Raw genomic sequence first — 19,125 nt, forward strand, 5'->3', positions numbered from 1 at the left:
CTTTTTACATTTGACAAGTTGGAATCAGATTATATTTGTTTGTTTTTAAAAATCACCCAATTGTTGCATCTCTACAAAAGTTTACAGGCAGTCAGATGACCGATAAAGAACTTCTTCTTCATGTAGAAAGCAGATACACATTGCAAGCGTGATCCTTAATCACCGAAAACGATAGACCCGTTTAATTTTAATGGATGCTTTATTGAATTTTCACAGCCGCATCACCAGAAGAACTACAACAACAGTATTTGCAAAGTGCAGAAAGGTAAATAATTTTAACACAGCTTGGGTATACAGCAGAACTAATCATCCTGAACAACCTCAACATACAGCAGCAAATTTTCTGGGTAGGCGCTATCCATTTGTCGTTTTCCTTGCGATAAACTCGCACAGTATCAGTGCATTCGACTATGAGGGCATTGAGAGATCATTCACAGAGACATTTTCAAATAAAGTGCATATAAAGAAAAAAAAAAAAAAGTAAATGGCCCAAAGAACGTTTGTGTGATCTGCAACTAATGTTTTAATTCTTCATTTTAAATTTAAACTTCTGAGAGAACACAGAGTTTCAGGGAAATGTCAGTATGACACCCAAGAATACGATGCAAAAAGTTGCATGTGTGCTCTGAACAATGGGTAAATTATTCCCACAGTCACATTTGGGCTTCCTTCAGGAATGTGAGATTCTTACAACCTCGACCACACAGCAAATGGTGGCATTCAGACAAATAGGTTTTGTTTTTTAAACAAATAGGCACAAAAGACGGTGTATTATTTTTTTCCCAGTTGGACACAGACGCACCAATGATAACGCACAAACAAATTGGAACAACATCGGACTTCAAGTTTTACAGATTTCACAGCTAAATGAGAGAACGGGAAAAAAAATGGTTTGGACCAGCTTGTATTAGTTAGTGTAAGCAGAACGAAAGGGTTTTGATAGTTTGAGTGGGCATGTGCTAATGCGAAAGAATGCTTTGTTCGTGAGATGAGAGTGCAATGTGTGGAAACAATGTGTGCTTTATTGTGCATAGTGTCTGCAGATGTATGTGTGTGCACAGGTCACTGTGGGTGCCTGCCGATCGTGTTGGCCATGTGAATGCAGACAGACATCTCTGTTGATGATATCGCTCTCTACCAATGATCTAACTGCGACAAAATGCCACAGCAGAGAAACGCACTTCACCTTGCTCCCTTTCCACGAATCCGCGGCACACTTTGGATGCATCCTGCACATGATTACAAAGAAGAGACAGAGGAAACAAAATTTGAAATGTCTCTTTACCCACTATTTCAATGAAAAACCGTGCACACATCAAATTCACAAGTTAACAAGACATCTGAAGATACTACTCCAGTCATCATATTTCATTTCTATTACTAATGCATGTGGCGACCTCTTGTGGTGGCTTGATATATAAATAAAGGGCTCTCAAAAGGACGATTAAATATCAGACCCATTAAGTTGAAGAATAACCATTCTTTAACATACCACTATGAAGGATTCTTCATTGGTGGCTCCATGTTTCACTGGCCCGCTCATTCTCCCATCTGAAAAACAAAAAAACAGAGAATCTAATGTCTCCATCTCATGTAAAACACATGCAATAATGTGCATGATGCATGTACATACTTACCAAATTCATAAAGTTGTCCATTCACATTGACGAAGGCAATAAAGTGGAAGTTGACTTTGTCAGCTTCTGGCTGTGAAAGTGAAATAATGTGCAAGTATTACTTGGAGTTTGTTAACTCAATTTATATAATATAAATACTCAACTCATGCATGGGAGAGTAAATGGGCAAGTACAGAGGAAGAGATCTAAATGTGGTATTACTGAAAGCATTCTCAGATTGGTAATATACACAGGGAGGAATCTGTTAACATTTAGTGAACATTAAGATGACAGTTCATGCATAATGAATCCACTGTGGGTTAAATGTGCAGTAATCCATTAGTTAGGGCTGCTCAATATTGGATTTTTTTGCTGTTATCCGATATGCCAATGTATCAGAAGTGCTTGGGCCGATAACTGATACTGATATATACAGTTTTCCCCCGTGCCCATCTGCAGAGGTCATTTAATCTCTTCTGTGGTGAAATTGGCATAATACTTTGCATTATCAAGATACAGCAGATGTAGATATACATTTTCTTAATTTTACAAAATACATGAACATAATAGTTGGTGAGTGAGGGCATCAGCACAGAAGTCAATGAGGTAGCAGCCTATTCTACCTTCTGTTTTAGTCAGTCATACAATTTTACAGCCTTTGCATAGTGAAGCATGTGATACAAAGGCTTTTTGGATTGTATCAGATTTCACATGTTTATTTGTCGGATATCCAATCCAGTGATTTTGATCAGTATCGGACCGATACAGATTGCCATACCTAATCTCGGTGCATTTGGCGATTTAAAACCCACTTTCATCCAATATTGATATTGTGTTTGTAATATCGTGCATCCCTACTATATGTAGCTGTTGAGGTTGTAGTTACTTACCCTGCACTGGCCCTGCACCGCGACCTCACTGTGAGCATCACAGATTGCCTGCAAAACAAACACACAATATCAAATCAGTGAAGTTTGCATTTAATAACCCACTTTGTCATTTATTTTATATTTTCCTAACAATAACCAGGTGCACACAAGCAGAGGAGTTTATACAGAAGAGGATATATGCAGAGCAGATAGAGTTATTAATATCATGCCAGATAAATGTGACATAAATCAGCATTACCTGGTTCTTTTCCAGGTGTTTGGCACGGTCATCAGCAGACATGTCTGCAGTCTCATCTAGGAATTTCTTCAAGGCAGATTCAGAATCTGAAAGAGTAGCACAGCAAGATAAATAATCCATATTAATTTAAAACAGATTATACATGTTAGAAAGTAATGGATACAATTAACAGTTCTCATTTTGTAAAGACTTGGAAACCCAATTAATTTTACAAGCAGCAAAAGGTACGCAAGCCAGATTATAACCCCCATCTCAGCAGTAGGCCTCATCCTCAAGAGAGCCGGCTTTATGATCCCACGCCCCATTATGTCAATCTGTGCTATTGTTCATGCTACATTGTTCCAGGATGCACTTCACTTTCACTTACTGAAGGTCACTTTGCTCTGATTGTTGGCCACAGCATGAAGCAGGGCAATGGTGCCACAGGAATTGACTACTGTCTGCTTCAGGAAATAAATCTTGGAGTCTTCTGCAATATTGCCCGCCTGCTTCTGTCTGAACGACTCATGCTGTCACAGAAAGAGAGAACACAGGTTCATTATCATTTGGCTTTAAGAACACATCGTGCAGACAAATTGAAGGAACAACTGAAACTTTTCTCTTAAATTAAGATTTATCAATTCACTCTTTGATCTAGAGAACATCACAGGTGTCACCAGTTAAAGATACCCATCACTAATTTCTGGTTTGTTCCAATTGGAATTTATAATTCCATTGTTTATATGGATGCAAAATTAAACGATCCGATTGTGATGTGAATACCCACATACAGCAAGCGTTCAGTCGTAATGGACTATATTGACATGTACAGTGTTGTTGAATTATCCAGAAGTGGAAGCTCAACTTCCACTTCCCTAACAGTACATTTGTCTGCTCGTCCCCTTGCTGTACGCTATCCATATCACTGTCCTCCACTCCCAAGTCTGTGACTTGTTCATTATTCTTATTTGGAATGCAGTTTTCTTCAAACAGCTCATCAATTCAATGTGGAGCAGAAACATGATAGAAAGTCATGATCAGATCGATTGAACACTGATCTGAATGACAATCGGTATATACCAACCCTCTCGTTCAGAAACAAATTTGTTTTGAAATGGGCTGTATCGGGTTCAGTTTGGCATGTTTACGTGACATATTTTTATTTCGATCAGGCTTGTGTCCATAACTATTTTAAGATGAGGTCTTAATTTCCTTGTTTCATATGATATGAAATCATTTTGAAGACCAGTGGAATTGATTGATTAGGAGTTTGATGTCACGGGTTGGCATCTGCTGAATCACTTCCTCAGCATCACACTGCTGCTTCGCCCTCTTCATGCCCTCTTTGCATCTCTGGTAAGCCTTTTTAACATTTACTAGGTAGCCTGGACCTAGAAATCACGTTCACTTAGTCAAAAGGAACAGTTCCAGACATTCTTCCTGTTACAAATGACATCACTTTTCTCCATCCATGTTTATGGGGTGTGTCGTTGCCGATATCTTTACTTAATGGTAGATATCTACAATGTATATCTACATTAATCTCTTAATCTAGTTTAAAATAAATAGATTAATTGAGACAAGACACAATTCCAATTTAAAATACCTTGGATTCTCCTTGAATTTATTAATTAACCATCATACACATAGATGGAGAAATAGAAGAATGATGAGATATGTGAGATATTAATTTGTATAGATGGACTTTATAACAAATATATATATTTTTCACATATCCAGCTATTATAACTTCAAACGTATTGGCATAATGCATCCCACCCTCGGTCACCATCACCGCCACATTATTACTACCTGTTGTGTGAGTGGGAAGAGCAGCATCAGGGCACAACATGGTGTCGGGACGGTGGACAGTTGCTCACCCTCCAGCCCCAGCACATCCACGAAGCGCCAGCTGTCACCCACGCCGAGCTTGTCCATCATCTGAAATACACGAGGAGTAAACAGACAAAACACCGTGTTGAGGTTTAAGTGACGACGTGTGTGTCACGGTGTTGAACATGCTGTGCTGGTGATGGTGATCCAGGGTGACCACACCCTTCCAGCCCAGACACAGTAGAGACACAGTGCAGCAGGGGAGGATGCTGCAGCTCATTAAATTCAAATTAACGCCTGTCATTGTTGCTATGGCACTATGGGTGAATGTTATTTTCATTTTTAAATGAGCTGTTGTCCAACTGTACGGATATCCGCTACTGCGTAGTGGCTTTAACGCGTTGTAATGGTCACCTCCGTTGACGGTTTAACGGTCCATACATTCAACTACTGACTATAAAACTTACCCGAATGCTGAGATTACCAACATGCCGCCATTAATGCGAGTCGTACATTTGTTACCCACCTTGTTGAGCATCTGAAATGACAAAAACAAAGGCGACAGTGTGAGTTTTCAACCACAGAACCCGTTACGTTACGGTAAAAGTTATCAAACACGGTAATGTATCCACCTCGGGGTTAATTTCCATGGCGGTCCACTCCATTGTGACAGTATTTTCAGGATGACTCGACGAGTTTTGACCGTGTTCTTGCTCTTCGTCTGCTTGTTGGCGCCGTTCGTTCAGCTAAAGTTACACAACGTAGACTTTAAATTGCCTGGTCATACCATCTTACAGGTAGACGGGGGTGGGCTAAAACCAAAAGGCTCATGGTGCACTGATTTTATTCTCGTTGAGGATATATCATACACATTTAAACGCTGCGTTTCCTTAATAAACACACAGCGACTACATATAAATAATTAGCTGTTTTGTAAAATTACATTTAATTTTAATCACACCCCTGAATTTGAGATCATCGCGTTCTTTCTAGAACGTGATCACTTTGAGGGGTGTTTCCTCTAATATGGTCCTGTCTCCTGTACAAATTATTAAACAATAACAACAAGTATTGCCGTTAGATACATAACCGACCATCTAAATTCTAACTACCATGAGATAAATGCACTAAATGCCAATTAATAAGGCCAATAATGTGACTTTCTAGAGTTTGCCCCCTCAAAAGGCTTGAAAAAGTGCACACATCATTTTAATAAAAAGTGCACAATATTGTCCTGTAATTTGAGTTATATTTATACAGAACTTGTAATTTAATCCATAAAATGAGAAGGTAACTGAGTTTGGTGATTTTCCCTCTTTAGAATCATTATCAGTTGGTTTTATTGAGACAGAAGTAAATCAGTGATGCCCAGTAAAGCCATTTCTGTATCGCCTCATATTATTCTGAATAATTAAACCAGACATTTCCAAGAGACATGTTTGATAACCGAGTCACAACTTATGACTCATGATTCATTTTATAAATATTAAGTAAAGGGTTAATTTAAAAAAAAAAAAAAACATTATGATTTGACAACAATAGCAAAAGAAAAAATCTCCCATGACCTATCTGCAGATCCCAACCCATTCTCTGGCAATGACTGGGCTAAAAAAAACAAACCCAGTGACTCAACTTTTTAACCCTTTGTTTTCTCAGAATGAGTTTTTAACTCACATGAAGGTAATGTCAGCCTTTTAGAAAAGTGTGTGTTATGTTACTATACTATTTAAATGTCTCCTCCAGTATATGATAATACAATACACTGGTTACAGTATGCAGATGAGTGGAAATTAGTGTATATTTGAATGCACCATGTTCATCCTCCTCCTGTCCCCTTGTATTTTCAAATTTAGGTTGGGCAATGTTGATTTTCTCTCTTCCTACCTCTTGGTGGCACTATAATATGAACAATCTGTACAAGGATTCACTAATGTGGTGATTGAAATGTGAATAATGTGATACACTACATTTGTTTTCTTTTTTTTTGAATGTTTAATTTTGACCAATTGTTTAATGTTCTACCCTAAACACCCATTGCAAGACAGGTTGCAGTCTTGAGTTCCTCAAAAAGATCTTCCAGAAATATTGAAAATACAAGGATGTAAGTCGAGTTTTTCCATGATACACTCACTTGTCACTGTGACAAATAGCAAAAATATTGGTTAACCACTTGTTAAATGTGGTTTGACTGGATACAGATGGTGTGACTTGACAGAGGTGAGTATCTTGACGTGGCACAACAGCATAATCCCAAGCATGCAGTAACAAGGGTTATTTTACACATGAAACCAGTGGGAAACAAGACTTATCTTGAATATGTTGGCCAATCAACTGCACAACTTGGCAAAGGATGGTGGGAAGCCTACACCTCTTATATAGACAGGGTGATTGATGACAGCCCACGTCAGAACAACAACAATGACACACATAAACCAGATGGGGGAGACAAATGACAAGATGGTAACATAAAGTAAGCACAGTACCAGGACGGGGAAGGAAGATGAGGGTCTGTGCATCAAGCTGATTATTATAACTGCAGTGACTATATTCCATTATACCATGGATTAAATTTGTCACAAAAGCCAAAACACACATTTTAATCCTTTGGTCTGACACTTTCATAGGCCAAAGGTGATAATGGGCAGTGAAGGAAAGACAAGCAAGGGTCTTATTTTTAACGTCTCTATCGTCTGTGTTTTGAAATGTGGATTAAGAAATCACAGGAAATCAGAGCACAGTAAGTAAGGAAAGTTTATTTTTAGAGCAAATTTAACCACAGCTCGCACTGACCAAAGTGCTGCACATACACTCTTACAAATAAAAGTTCTAAGTAGAACCATATAAGGTTCTTCGACTTGTCGTCATAGGAGAACCCTTTTTTTTATGAAGGTTCCACATGAAACCCTTTTGGATGGTTCCACCAAGAACCTTTTTAAAACCCTTTATTCAGGAAAGATGTTTTAAAGGGTTCTCTGGATCAAAATGGTTCTTACTGGAACCACTGGTTTTACCAAGAACCCTTGAAAAACCCTTACTTCAGGAAAAAGGTTTTTCAGAAGCAAATGGTTCAAGGTAGAACCTCAGCCCTTGTAGAAGAACGCTTATTTCTAAGAGTGTATTACATACGCTAAAGAATAATACAATAGGATAAAATAGAATAGATAAGTAAATACATACACATACAGAAGAGTGATTTAAGCTAAGATCACATCAACAGACAACACCTAATTACAGACATAACAGGGTAAGACAATTAAAGCACAGGGAAGGCCAATGTAAAAAGGTATGTTTTGAGCCTGGTTTCTAAAAAGTGTTATTGTTTGGGCATTTCTGATGTCAAGTGGCAGTTGGTTCCACAGCTGAGGGCCAGCAACAGAAAAGGCTCTGTCACCAGGACCGTAGGACATGGAGGAGACCTTGGCTGGAAGATCTGAGGGACCTGAGGGCTACATGGGGATGAATGATATAAGCTATTTTTAAGAAGAGCCTTAAAAACCAATAGCAGCATTTAAAATTGTAACCTTGACTGGACTGGAGGCCAGTGCAAAGAGGCTAGGACAGATGTAATATGTTCATGCTTTTTTGTGTTGGTGCTGCATTTTGGACCATCTGAAGCCATGCCACCAGTGTCAGAGGGAGACCAAAGTAGAGGGAGTTACAATAGTCTAGTCGGGAGGTTATGAAGGCGTGGATTACTTTTTCCAGATCATTGTATGATAGAGCAGACTTGAGTTTGGAGATTATTCGTCATTGATAAAAACTGGTCTTTAAACAGATGAGACTCGCTCATGGTCAATCACTTATACACTTGAGTCAGCATTGTACTATTAGACTTGTTGCTGTTGCAATCCCTGCGGACATAGGGCAAAAGGCAAGGTCCAGGTCTGTCCACCCTGAACAGATTGCCAGTCCATGGCAGGGACAACATACAGAGCCGAAACAACCATTCACTCTCACACTCACACCTACGGCCAATTTCGATTGTCCAGATTGACCTAATCTGCATGATTTGCACTATGGGAGGAAGCCGGAAGAAAACCCACATGCACAAACTTCACATAGAAGGGCCCTTGGTCGAACTGGTGACCTTCTTGCTGTGAGGCAACAATGCTAGCCACTGTGTCACCTTCAATCAATATCTTTTCTAAAAAAGATTTGTTCGGGTGTGAGTGTTGCTGTCATGTTTTTCCACAATAGTAAGTTCGGTGAAAAACATACTCTGTTATTGAACTCAATAATACAGGTGTTCCTCACAAGAAAATGAAAATAAATATTCACCCGTGAAGAAGAGGACTAGGATATAACAGAGAGTACTGCAGCAGGGTCAATGCTGGATGTGATACTGATGAGGTTTCTGTGGTTATCTGCAGTCAAGATCAGCCATGTGACACCTGTACTTGTCTATCCCTTTGTGTGTGTGTGTGTGTGTGTGTGTGTGTGTGTGTGTGTGTGTGTGTGTGTGTGTGTGTGTGTGTGTGTGTGTGTGTGTGTGTGTGTGTGTGTGTTTTGTCTCATTGATAAAATATCTCTGTCTCTCATGGCTCAGTTAACTTGGTGATTTATTGACAGGTCATGCAGATTCCATACATGCCAAAGCAAATGCAGAAGAAAGGCAGGCATTCATGGTGGAAACAATTCAAATCAATTCCAATCACATTGTTTATTGAATACCTGCTCAATAAAGTATTTATGCCCCAGTGAGGTAACAAATACAAGTACTCACACACACACACACACACACACACACACACACACACACACACACACACACACACACACACACACACACACACACACACACACACACACACACATGAATGCGCGCACACAGGTTCACACACCTACCCTTTTAAGGACTCAGTATTTACTTCTACTCATTTGGACAGCCTAAAGGATTATCCCTAAACATAACATAACAGCGAAAGCCAAACTCTAATCTTACAATTAAAATCTTAGCCCTGAAGTTTAGGTTCTGCCTCATTAGGAACATGACTTGCCTTTTGTCTCCATAATGTAAACGACTACATTTTAAGGTGAAGGAATGTTGTGTGGTTTGGTGTGGAAGGTTAGGCCAGTAGTAGTTATGGATAAGGTTAGAGTAAAAGTCTTCAGAAAATGAATGTAAGTCAATGTAATGTCATTTAAAGTCATGGATTCCATCCATATATATACATACTCATAGACATAATGCATTATCTAGCCCCTTACCCTAACCTGAACTATCATAACTAAGTGCCTAACCCTAAGCCTAAAACAATCTTAACCCTCAAAAATCCCATTAAAGTTGTGTAGACCAGGCAAAATGTCCTCACAAAGATAGGTTTGTCTGACAATTGGTCCACACAGGCTGCATAAGACATGTCCACGCACACATACACAGGATTGCACAGCCTAACCAAAAGCTTATTCCTCATCATAACCTAACCACAGTTCAAATCTAGGCTCTAATCTCAACCACCATGTTTCAACCACGTATGCTTGCCTTTCTTCTGCATTTGCTTTGGCATGTATGGAATCTGCATGCCCTGTCAATAATACAATACAGGTGTCACATGGCTGATCTTGACAACAGATAACCACACAAACATCATCAGGAATCAGGATCACAACAAGCATTGACCCTGCTGCAGTACTCTCTGTTATCACCTAGTCCTCTTCTTCAGGGGTGAATGTTTATTTTTTTCATTTTCTTCTTGTTTTCACCGAACTTACTATTGTGGAAAAACATGACAGCTACAGTTTTTTCACATCCGTACAAATTTCAGGACAAAGATATCGATTGAAGGTCACGCGGTGACACAGTGGCTAGTATTGTTCAATCTAGGTATTAAAGGTGCATTATGTAATAAATCTAAAGCAACTGGCCATAAAATCCTAAATTATGTAATAAATCTAAAGCAACTGGCCATAAAATCCTAACCCATATGTCACAGAGACTCAGGAATAATGTTCATATAACAAACTGAACTCACCAACAACGACAGTACAGCCAAAATATTTGCATTAAAAAAAATATTTTGCAGACTGCAAATCATGTTTATGTTTTGAAATCATGTTTTGGCATGTGGCGCCACCTACCGCCATCTACCAATCATTGCATTCAGTAGAGTCTCAGCTGCCGAGCAACCACGGTTTGCCAGTAACGTCAAAAAACGAAACCTAAAAGACCTCTGTATTTTGAATTTGAATGTAATAACCGTTTTTGGCCACATTCTTACATATGGCACCTTTAACCAGGACCTCAAAAATATGATTCTGCCTCATTAGGACCAGGTTTTAGTCTCCTTCTCCCTGAGAGCAACTGCCGCTTCTGGTCTTTTCTTAATAAACACTGTTTTTACAGACAAATGTTCAGAAGAGGTCCCAATAACTTGGACAACTCTTTTCAGCACTAACCCATCAAAAACAGCATTTCCCAGAATGCATCAGGAGCGGAGGTCTCACTAGGGTGTGGCTCCCACACACACACGCGCGCGCGCCACCCGTCACACGCTCGCGCGCACAGCAGACTTTTTCCGAGTGGGTTTTCTCTCTCCACGTCTTTCTCCTCTTCCTCTCTCCTGCTGCTGTTTGCTCAGACTCTCTGTCTGCTTCATCCCCGGACTCCAGCTGTCTGCTGCGACTTTTGCGGTGAGTTCCTCTCTGCTTCTTGAGTAGAAAATGTCGGCTAGCATCAGCCAGGTTCGGCGAGGACAGCGGGGGGGGACACACGGACTACCTGAGGACCGAAGAGGAGACGGAAGTTGGACAGAGAGACTTTTGAGTCCACAGAACGGAACAACTGCTTAAAACTAAACTGAAGTCCAACCCTGACAATTTAACACTACTCGTACTGCTCTAACATTTTGAGTTGAACTACGTTTTTCTCTCTTCCGCAGACTTTCTTCTCGCCGTTGATATATAAACTCCCAGCACCCTCAAAATGGTGAGTCCGTTTTATTTCCGCTCTTAAGCTAAAAATGATAACGTCATGTCAACGAGGTGACAGAAGTTCGACGTCCTCGAATAAAAGTCCGTTATTTATGCAAATGCCTGAGTCACATTGGTTTTTAACCCTCTCAACTCACTGACAACGCCCACTTTAATCCATATTATATGATACTGAGATTTCATCTGAGCAACAAAAAGTAAAAAAGGGCCTATTAATTAACTATCTATACAAGTTTAGTTTAGTAAATGACTACTAAGTCTACCTGTTTAGATAGAAGAGAACAGACAGGGCATGTACATGTACTTGCAGCATATGTATTTCACTCTACTTTGTATTGAGTTTTTGTGTGTATCTGGATTTGTATTACTATGTCAATGAGGACATTTGTCGGTTTGAACTATTACAAAGAGGAGCTCTCTCCTGGTGTTACCTTTAAAGGCTGTTTGAACAAGGTTGAATTAGGTCAGGTTTGACATTTTAGTGAGTTTATAAGACTTAGAGGATGTATAATAGTCAGAAAAACGATTGTACAACTTGTGTGGTTTAAGTTGAAGTGTGCTGCTATGGGGCTACAAAGAGGTTTCATTTGGGGAAGTTGGGAAGTTTGGCGCATGACTCACACAGGCTGTATTCCAAACGGGTGGGTCTCTGTGTCTCTCCACCTCTCCTCTGTTTATAACACGCATGTCCACAACCAGCCTGGAGTTTGAAGCATTCCTCCCTCTCTTAAAGGGGAATCCGTTCATTTCCCTGCATGTGTTAGGGTGGAGTTGTTCTTTCCCCATGAATATTACAGTTACATATTCAGTGAAGTTATTAAAATGACAGTGCTGCAGCCTGAATGCAGTTTTTTTCTGGTCTTTTTATCCAAAGATCAAAACCGACTTCTAGCCTAAAAAAAAACCAAAACCAGCAATTAATGGATCTTTTTACTGTGTGTTATCAAAGCCTGGGGCAGATATTTCCTATGTAGAAAACTACTGACAACTAAACAATGGCTGAGGTGACCGTTGTGGAGTAACTGTACTCACTTGTGTAAATTTGTATGCATTTGCATCTACAAATAACCCCAGGCGCTCCTTTCCCTAAAAATAGCAGCTGTTACAACTCTTTAAAAAACTGTGGCAGAAAATGTGTACGAGATTTTTGTTTTCAAAGGTAAAAAACCAGTGTGTTTTTTCAGGGACACCGAGGTCAAACGTTAAGTTAAATGTAATGTTAATTTGTATTGATCACCAACAAGACTTGTTTTCACAATGTTTGTCTCCTGATTGCGAACAGGAGAAGTCAATTTACAGCACAAAGGGACCGTGTTGTTCCATACACAAAACAATGAACATTTCTACCATGTTTTTCACTCAGGGTCGTTTTTTATGACTCAACACCAGGGGACCACTAGGGTCACGAAAAAAAAGTTAAATACATAAAGTTTTGCTCTTTGTCCTGTGGATGAAGACAGAGAAGATAGTTGGCAACAAATTTCATCTCATGACTTCACTTCACAGTACACACACACACACACACACACACACAAACACACACACACACATGACCTCAGGGAATGTGCACAGCCCCTGTGGTGAGTCACCATGTAGGGATGGGGAACCTTATTTGCATTTATGTGGAAGGGGGGGGTCACAATATTTACTTGAATGAAAAGAAACCAGTTGTTTCAGCAGGTGAAATGTTGTAGAGCGTGAACATACCTTCACCTGAAGCCCCCTCCACCTCAGTCATGTCTGAACTAGCTCCATAAACTCAACTTTGGCTCCTAAACAAAGGAGCCAAAGTTAAGTCATGCAGTTCGATGGAAATTATCCGATCGTCTGAATACGTCCTTGTTTGTGTGAGTAGTTAATTAGATCTTGTGGCGATGAGTGTTTGTGCTTGTAGACATTTATTTATGCATAGAAGTCCTGGTTGTGTACTCACAGCGACTTGTTTTTTTTCTTCTTCTGGACTTCCCAAATGTTTTCCAAGGTCAGAATTCCAGAGACATTCCTGTGGTTTTTTTCCCTCTCCAAACATCTCTTCCCCTTAAAGACAATGAAGCACAATGGGTGCAGCATGAAATATTTAACTCTGATTGATTATACAGTTAATGTGTTTCAGCTTTATCACATTCTGCCATTCTTTGCTGCTTCCTCATTCTGAGAGATGATTACCTCACAAATCAATGTTCAGACACCTGGCAGTGCATTACCGTCCAGATTACATACAGAATATGATTTTAACCTGATTACATTTATGCATGGTATCAACGGTATTAAAGATCCAGTGTGTAATATGCAATTTGATGACACTGTGGTGTCGTCTGCAGGGGGCAAATGTGTGTTGGTGTCACATGTATACAGTATAATTGTTAGGTACTTAACTGATGTTATGCTAGAAGTCATGAGACACTTTGTTGTACTGTAATATGCGTATAATGTAGTAGGAAGAATTTTATCAGTGTTTGCAAAGTGTCAATGGGGTTAAAAAAAAAAAAAGTCAGCTGCTCCAACAAAAAAAAGAAATGGGAAAAAAGACAAGTAACTGTGGAAAATCTGTCCTCATCTTTTATGTTGCAGGCTTACAGAGGAACTGTGAAACCCAGTGGAAACTTCAATGCCAGTGCAGATGCCGAGGTCCTGCGCAAGGCCATGAAAGGCCTGGGTAAGATGATGCCAGTGTGTGTTTGTACTGTGTACCTGCTGTCAGCACAACGCCATCTGATATGCTGCTGGCATGCCAGTCTGTAGTAGTCCTCCAACAGACCAGTGGCCTTTGGGGAGTTCCTCTCGGAACAATTAATATAGTAATCCCTGCTGTCTGGGTGGAGCTCAAGCCAGCCAGCAGTGAGTCATAAACACATGAGCAGAGAAGTGAAACTCAACACGTGTCACTGTGAGCCTCAACGCACTGTCCTGCTCTGAAAGGTGTAATTATGTGGAGGAAAGACTTGTAATCATTATTTATAATACACATATCATGTGAGAATAGTCATAAACAGCCAGAGTAACCATGGTGCTTGTTGCCATAGGGACTGACGAGGATGCCATCTTGGAGCTATTGACATCTCGCAGCAACGCCCAGAGGCAGCAGATCAAGACCACGTACAAGACTCTGTTTGGGAAGGTTGGTGAGCCTTATAATCACATGACCACACATAACATCTCATCTCACATACACACACAGGTGTGCAGTAAATCAGGTCTGTCTGCATGAAGTACATAGAAAATTCAAGCCCACGTAGTATAGTGGAAGTAGAAGTTAGTTTAGTTAGCAGTTAGTTATTTACTGATGAATCAGTAAACATCTGTACCTCTTTGCCAAGTTTGCCGCAAGTCTAACTACAAACTGAAACTAAAAACGACACTAAGCTGGATCAACTCCCTCTTAATGGCAAAGCTGATTACACGCTTATATCTCTATGTTACTATAGTGCGGAGGCAGAGACAGTCTTATCACTAGTTTTTCATTTATGAATCATAAACATTACAGACACACTGTGGTTTTATGGTTTTATTAGGGGTTATGCCAGATATAACGTTAATAATTAGAGAACTTCTTCAGAGGAGAAGAGGAGGAGAGATTGTGCTGACAGAGCTGATTAGCCTTTTTAAGCATCTGTTTCCAGTCTTTAGCAGCAGACTGGAAACAGATGCTTAAAAAAGTAAACTATGTGTGAAGAAGTCACAGGAGGAGACACAAATGCTCTAGTAGTAAAATGTGAGGAAGTCATGTTGTATAAGGAATCTCGTGGGAAGAGCTCCCTTAGCTTCTATGGTATAATTACAACCGTGGTTGCTATGGTAACTCTTCCAGGTTGCTGAGCTAGTTTGACTTAATCTGTGTTTTCACAGCTACCCTTCAAGTAGGTTAACTATTGTTTACTCACTTGTAAATCTTAAAATAATTATGTAGCTTTATATTAACAGTGTAAGGGTGACGTCAAAAGTAAACCCATAATATTGAAAATTGTGTATAAAAATCAAGCCAAAGCAAATTGGTTCAACGTGGCTGAATTAGATGGCTAAGTTGAACAGTATTTACAAGATTTAAAGAAATCACAAAAAGTCATTTACACAAGATGTATATGTCACCAGAGCCATTTGAAAACAACTGTATGTTCATAACAGGATCTGATCAGTAACCTGAAGGGGGAGCTAGGAGGCAAATTTGAGAGCCTGATAGTGGCTCTGATGACCCCACCCCTCGCCTATGATGTGACATTACTTCGCGATGCCATCAAGGTAAGAACTGCGGTTACTATAATGCGAACAAATACAAGTTCAGCAGCTGGAAATCTAAATGTGACATCTGTGACTTTTTCCCACCTTTGGCCTCTAGGGGGCAGGAACGGATGAGAAGGTTCTGGTGCAAATCCTTCCCTCCAGAACTGTTCAGCAAGTGAAGGAGATTGTAGCTGCTTACAGACAGGGTAACTCCCGCTCTCTCTCACACACACACACACACACACACACACACACACACACACACACACACACACACACACACACACACACACACACACACACACACACACACACACACACACACACACACACACACACACACACACACACACACACACACACACACACACACACACACACACACACACACCTGAGATGATAGAAATGTTGATTTGCTTTAATTGTCTATATAGTTTTACCAGTGATTTCATTAAAACTGTAAGTTGTAACTTTGTGCAGCTTCTTAAGTTTCTCTGCATGGCATTAAAAGTGAAATGGTAACACAGTTAGCATTTTTTAGAATTAAAAATGCACCAGGAGCTGGAATGGATGATTGGATGAATAGATCACATATCATCCATACAGGAAAGGATCTGCACACATTTCAGAGGAAGAATTAATTACAAGACCGTTATGTGTTTTGTCTCAATCACATCAACGAAAAGTCCAATTTTAAGATTGACGCAGCAAATGTCTGTTGTGTTTCCTTTAGAGTACGATGATGACCTGGAGGAGGACATTTGTGGCGACACTTCAGGTCATTTCAAGAGACTCCTGGTTATTCTGCTGCAGGTAAATACACACCTCCTTCTCCTCTTTCTCCTCCTTCTCTGCAGAAATGTCTCCTCTTCACAGAAATGTTGCGTCTCTCCTCAGGCAAACAGACAGACAGGGATCCAGGGCGGCGAGATTGAGAACGATGCTCAGGTTTGTGTAAATATTTTCACCGTCAACGGTGTCCTTGTACGTGTGTTTTCTGAGCCTCGACTGTCCTGTGTGAGCTGTAAACCGGGGTGAAGAGAAGGTTGTTTTTGTGTATTTTGGAGGTGGGGATGGCAGATTGTGGGACTGATTCATTCTGATGTTGTGACGCCCTCTAGTGGACGAAATACATAATTTGAAGTACTGTGTGGGAATGTAAATATCGCATAAATAGGTCTACCATCAGAAAAGTAACATATTTTATCTTGTCTAAGTGTCACAATGATTACAGGATTAGAAGACGATTTTTTTCTAATCTTTATTTTATTTATTTTCTTGTTAAATTAAATCTTAACATGTAATACTTCGTCTTCAAGTACCTACAGACATAAAGTACAAAGGGCTTCGGCGCTTCAATAAATTCTAAATCAAACAGGGAATCTGGTAGTACAGTGAAATGAATTGTAAATAGATCTAAAATGGGAGAAATATTCCTCTATGAGCTTTGTTTATTTACTGTCATGACTCTTTGTGTTTGTAGGTCATGTTCAAGGCAGGAGAGCAGAAGTTTGGCACTGATGAACAAAAGTTTGTCACCATCCTGGGCAACCGCAGCGCAGAACATCTCAGAAAAGGTGCGTGTGTTGCTTAGGCACTTAGTTATGATGGTTAGGGTAATAGGGAATAGGGATAGGGAATGCTTTATATCTATGAGGGTCTTCACTAAGAATGAAGTGTGCGTGTGAAGTTATTTCACAGTTAGATAAAATAATCATACTAATTCTAAACCTCTTGTGTTTCAGTGTTTGATGCCTACATGAAGATGACTGGATATGAGATGGAGGAGACCATCAAGAGGGAAACATCTGGAAACCTTAGAGACCTGCTCCTCGCTGTCGGTAAGAAACAAGTCCTCATGACACACTGGCTCTGTCCTCATTGTCTCTGAATGTGCGATGATTTACTGTAAGACGACCATTTTATAAAATATCTCTAATCATTTCTGTTTTCCGGCTACAGTGAAGTGTGCCAGGGACGTTCCAACCTACTTTGCTGAGACTTTGTACTACGCAATGAAGGTAAGACTATAAACAAAGCAAGAATATGAGCTTCATATAAAAGTGGATGAAGTGTTCTGGTTTGAAAAATAAGGTCAAACTGCAGCAGCATTTAGCCACCAGAGGGGGACTCTGCTGGTTACAAACTGACTTCTCAATTGATTTATAACATCAGTAAACACGTTCCTGACAAGTTAATGGTCTCAATTACTAGTTTCAAGTCAAGTTTGTAAATTATGGTCCCATTTGGAGCAGAAAATACAATAGGTGCCTGGTTGTAGGTGTAACTGTGAATTTGAGGTCTCAAGAACTGTCAATGCTTTAAATTTTGTGTTTTGTCAATTTATGTAAACAGTGATATTTCTGATTATGATACGATACATTTCTGCTACAGAGAATATTTGGGTCTGAAGTGTTTAATATTAATTAGTATGATATAAAATTACATTCAGTGACATCTTCTTTTTGGGTGGGCAGGTTTGTGTAGTGTCTTGCTTCCTGTGTTAAACTATGTTTAGTAGAAATCATAAAGACTCACTCTACTCAATCTTCAACTGCTTTATCCTCCACATGAGGGTTCACGGAGGCGCCGGTGCCAATCCCAGCTGACATAGGGCAAAAGGCAGGGTACACCCTGGACAGGCCGCCAGTCCATCACAGGGACACATAGAAACAACCATCTTACTCTCACACCTACGGTCAATTTAGAGTGTCCAATTTACCTCATCCCCAAATCTACATGTTTTTGGACTGTGGGAGGAAACTGAGAAACCCCACGCAGAAAGGCCCTTGTCCAGACCATGCTTGTTAATGTGAACGTGACACTGCTCTAAAAGCATGTTTATGTTTTTTGGGAGTTTAGAGTGATAACTTTTGTCTGTTGCAGGGCGCAGGTACCGACGACGACACCCTGATCAGAGTGATGGTGAGTCGGAGTGAGGTAGACATGTTGGACATCAGAGCTGCGTTCAGGAGGTTGTTTGCCTGCTCTCTGCATTCAATGATCAAGGTATGATACAAAAATCAAACACCTACACACTGACACAGAGGTTTTCCCATTTCTAAATCTGACTCCATGTGTCTTTGTTTCAGGGAGATACAAACGGTGATTACCGTAAGGCCTTACTGTTGCTCTGTGCCGGAGATGATGCGTAACCGTGGCAACAAGCACAACGCGGCCCATCAGGCCCTTTTTAAACTATGATTCCAAATGTTGTCTTTGAAGGGTAGCTAACATTTTGTTTATGTCCAACATTATTGCAGCTTTTTGGTCAACTAATCTCTACTATAGCTCATGTTCCTATCGTTTATCATTTCAACGTATCTGAAATATTCACCTTGAAACTGCATTTGTTTTGTTTGCACATTGTATGGCAGAACCAGTATGCACAAATAAACATTTCATTAAATGTAGTGCAACA

The 19,125-nt window shown here is 40.0% G+C and overlaps 2 protein-coding genes across 3 annotated transcripts; one reads left to right on the plus strand and one right to left on the minus strand.

Annotated features, from left to right (window-relative positions):
* Positions 1 to 218: 218 nt before the first annotated feature.
* On the minus strand, positions 219 to 5,221 carry uchl1 (ubiquitin carboxyl-terminal esterase L1 (ubiquitin thiolesterase); the record flags this gene model as incomplete). Its single annotated transcript, XM_083909351.1, has 9 exons — positions 219 to 1,229; positions 1,493 to 1,551; positions 1,638 to 1,707; positions 2,507 to 2,554; positions 2,745 to 2,830; positions 3,112 to 3,253; positions 4,536 to 4,664; positions 5,041 to 5,094; positions 5,189 to 5,221. The coding sequence occupies 9 exons, from the start codon at positions 5,219 to 5,221 to the stop codon at positions 1,146 to 1,148; spliced, it is 705 nt and encodes a 234-aa protein (XP_083765477.1). The 3' UTR covers positions 219 to 1,145.
* Positions 5,222 to 11,047: 5,826 nt separating this feature from the next.
* Positions 11,048 to 19,124, plus strand: anxa5b (annexin A5b; the record flags this gene model as incomplete). 2 transcript variants are annotated; one of them, XM_083909406.1, is made up of 13 exons in its annotated part: positions 11,048 to 11,186; positions 11,435 to 11,481; positions 14,058 to 14,142; positions 14,510 to 14,604; positions 15,609 to 15,722; positions 15,820 to 15,910; positions 16,438 to 16,517; positions 16,602 to 16,652; positions 17,188 to 17,281; positions 17,450 to 17,545; positions 17,667 to 17,725; positions 18,591 to 18,713; positions 18,797 to 19,124. In XM_083909406.1, 12 exons carry the CDS (start codon positions 11,479 to 11,481, stop codon positions 18,857 to 18,859), a joined length of 954 nt encoding a protein of 317 aa, XP_083765532.1. In that variant the 3' UTR covers positions 18,860 to 19,124. The 2 variants fall into 2 exon arrangements, with proteins under 2 accessions (XP_083765532.1, XP_083765531.1); XM_083909405.1 differs by lacking the exons at positions 11,048 to 11,186; positions 11,435 to 11,481 and having other exon boundaries at positions 14,049 to 14,142.
* Position 19,125: the final 1 nt, after the last annotated feature.

The sequence above is a fragment of the Microchirus variegatus genome (assembly GCF_963457635.1).
Source record: "Microchirus variegatus genome assembly, chromosome: 23".
Classification (NCBI taxonomy): domain Eukaryota; kingdom Metazoa; phylum Chordata; class Actinopteri; order Pleuronectiformes; family Soleidae; genus Microchirus; species Microchirus variegatus.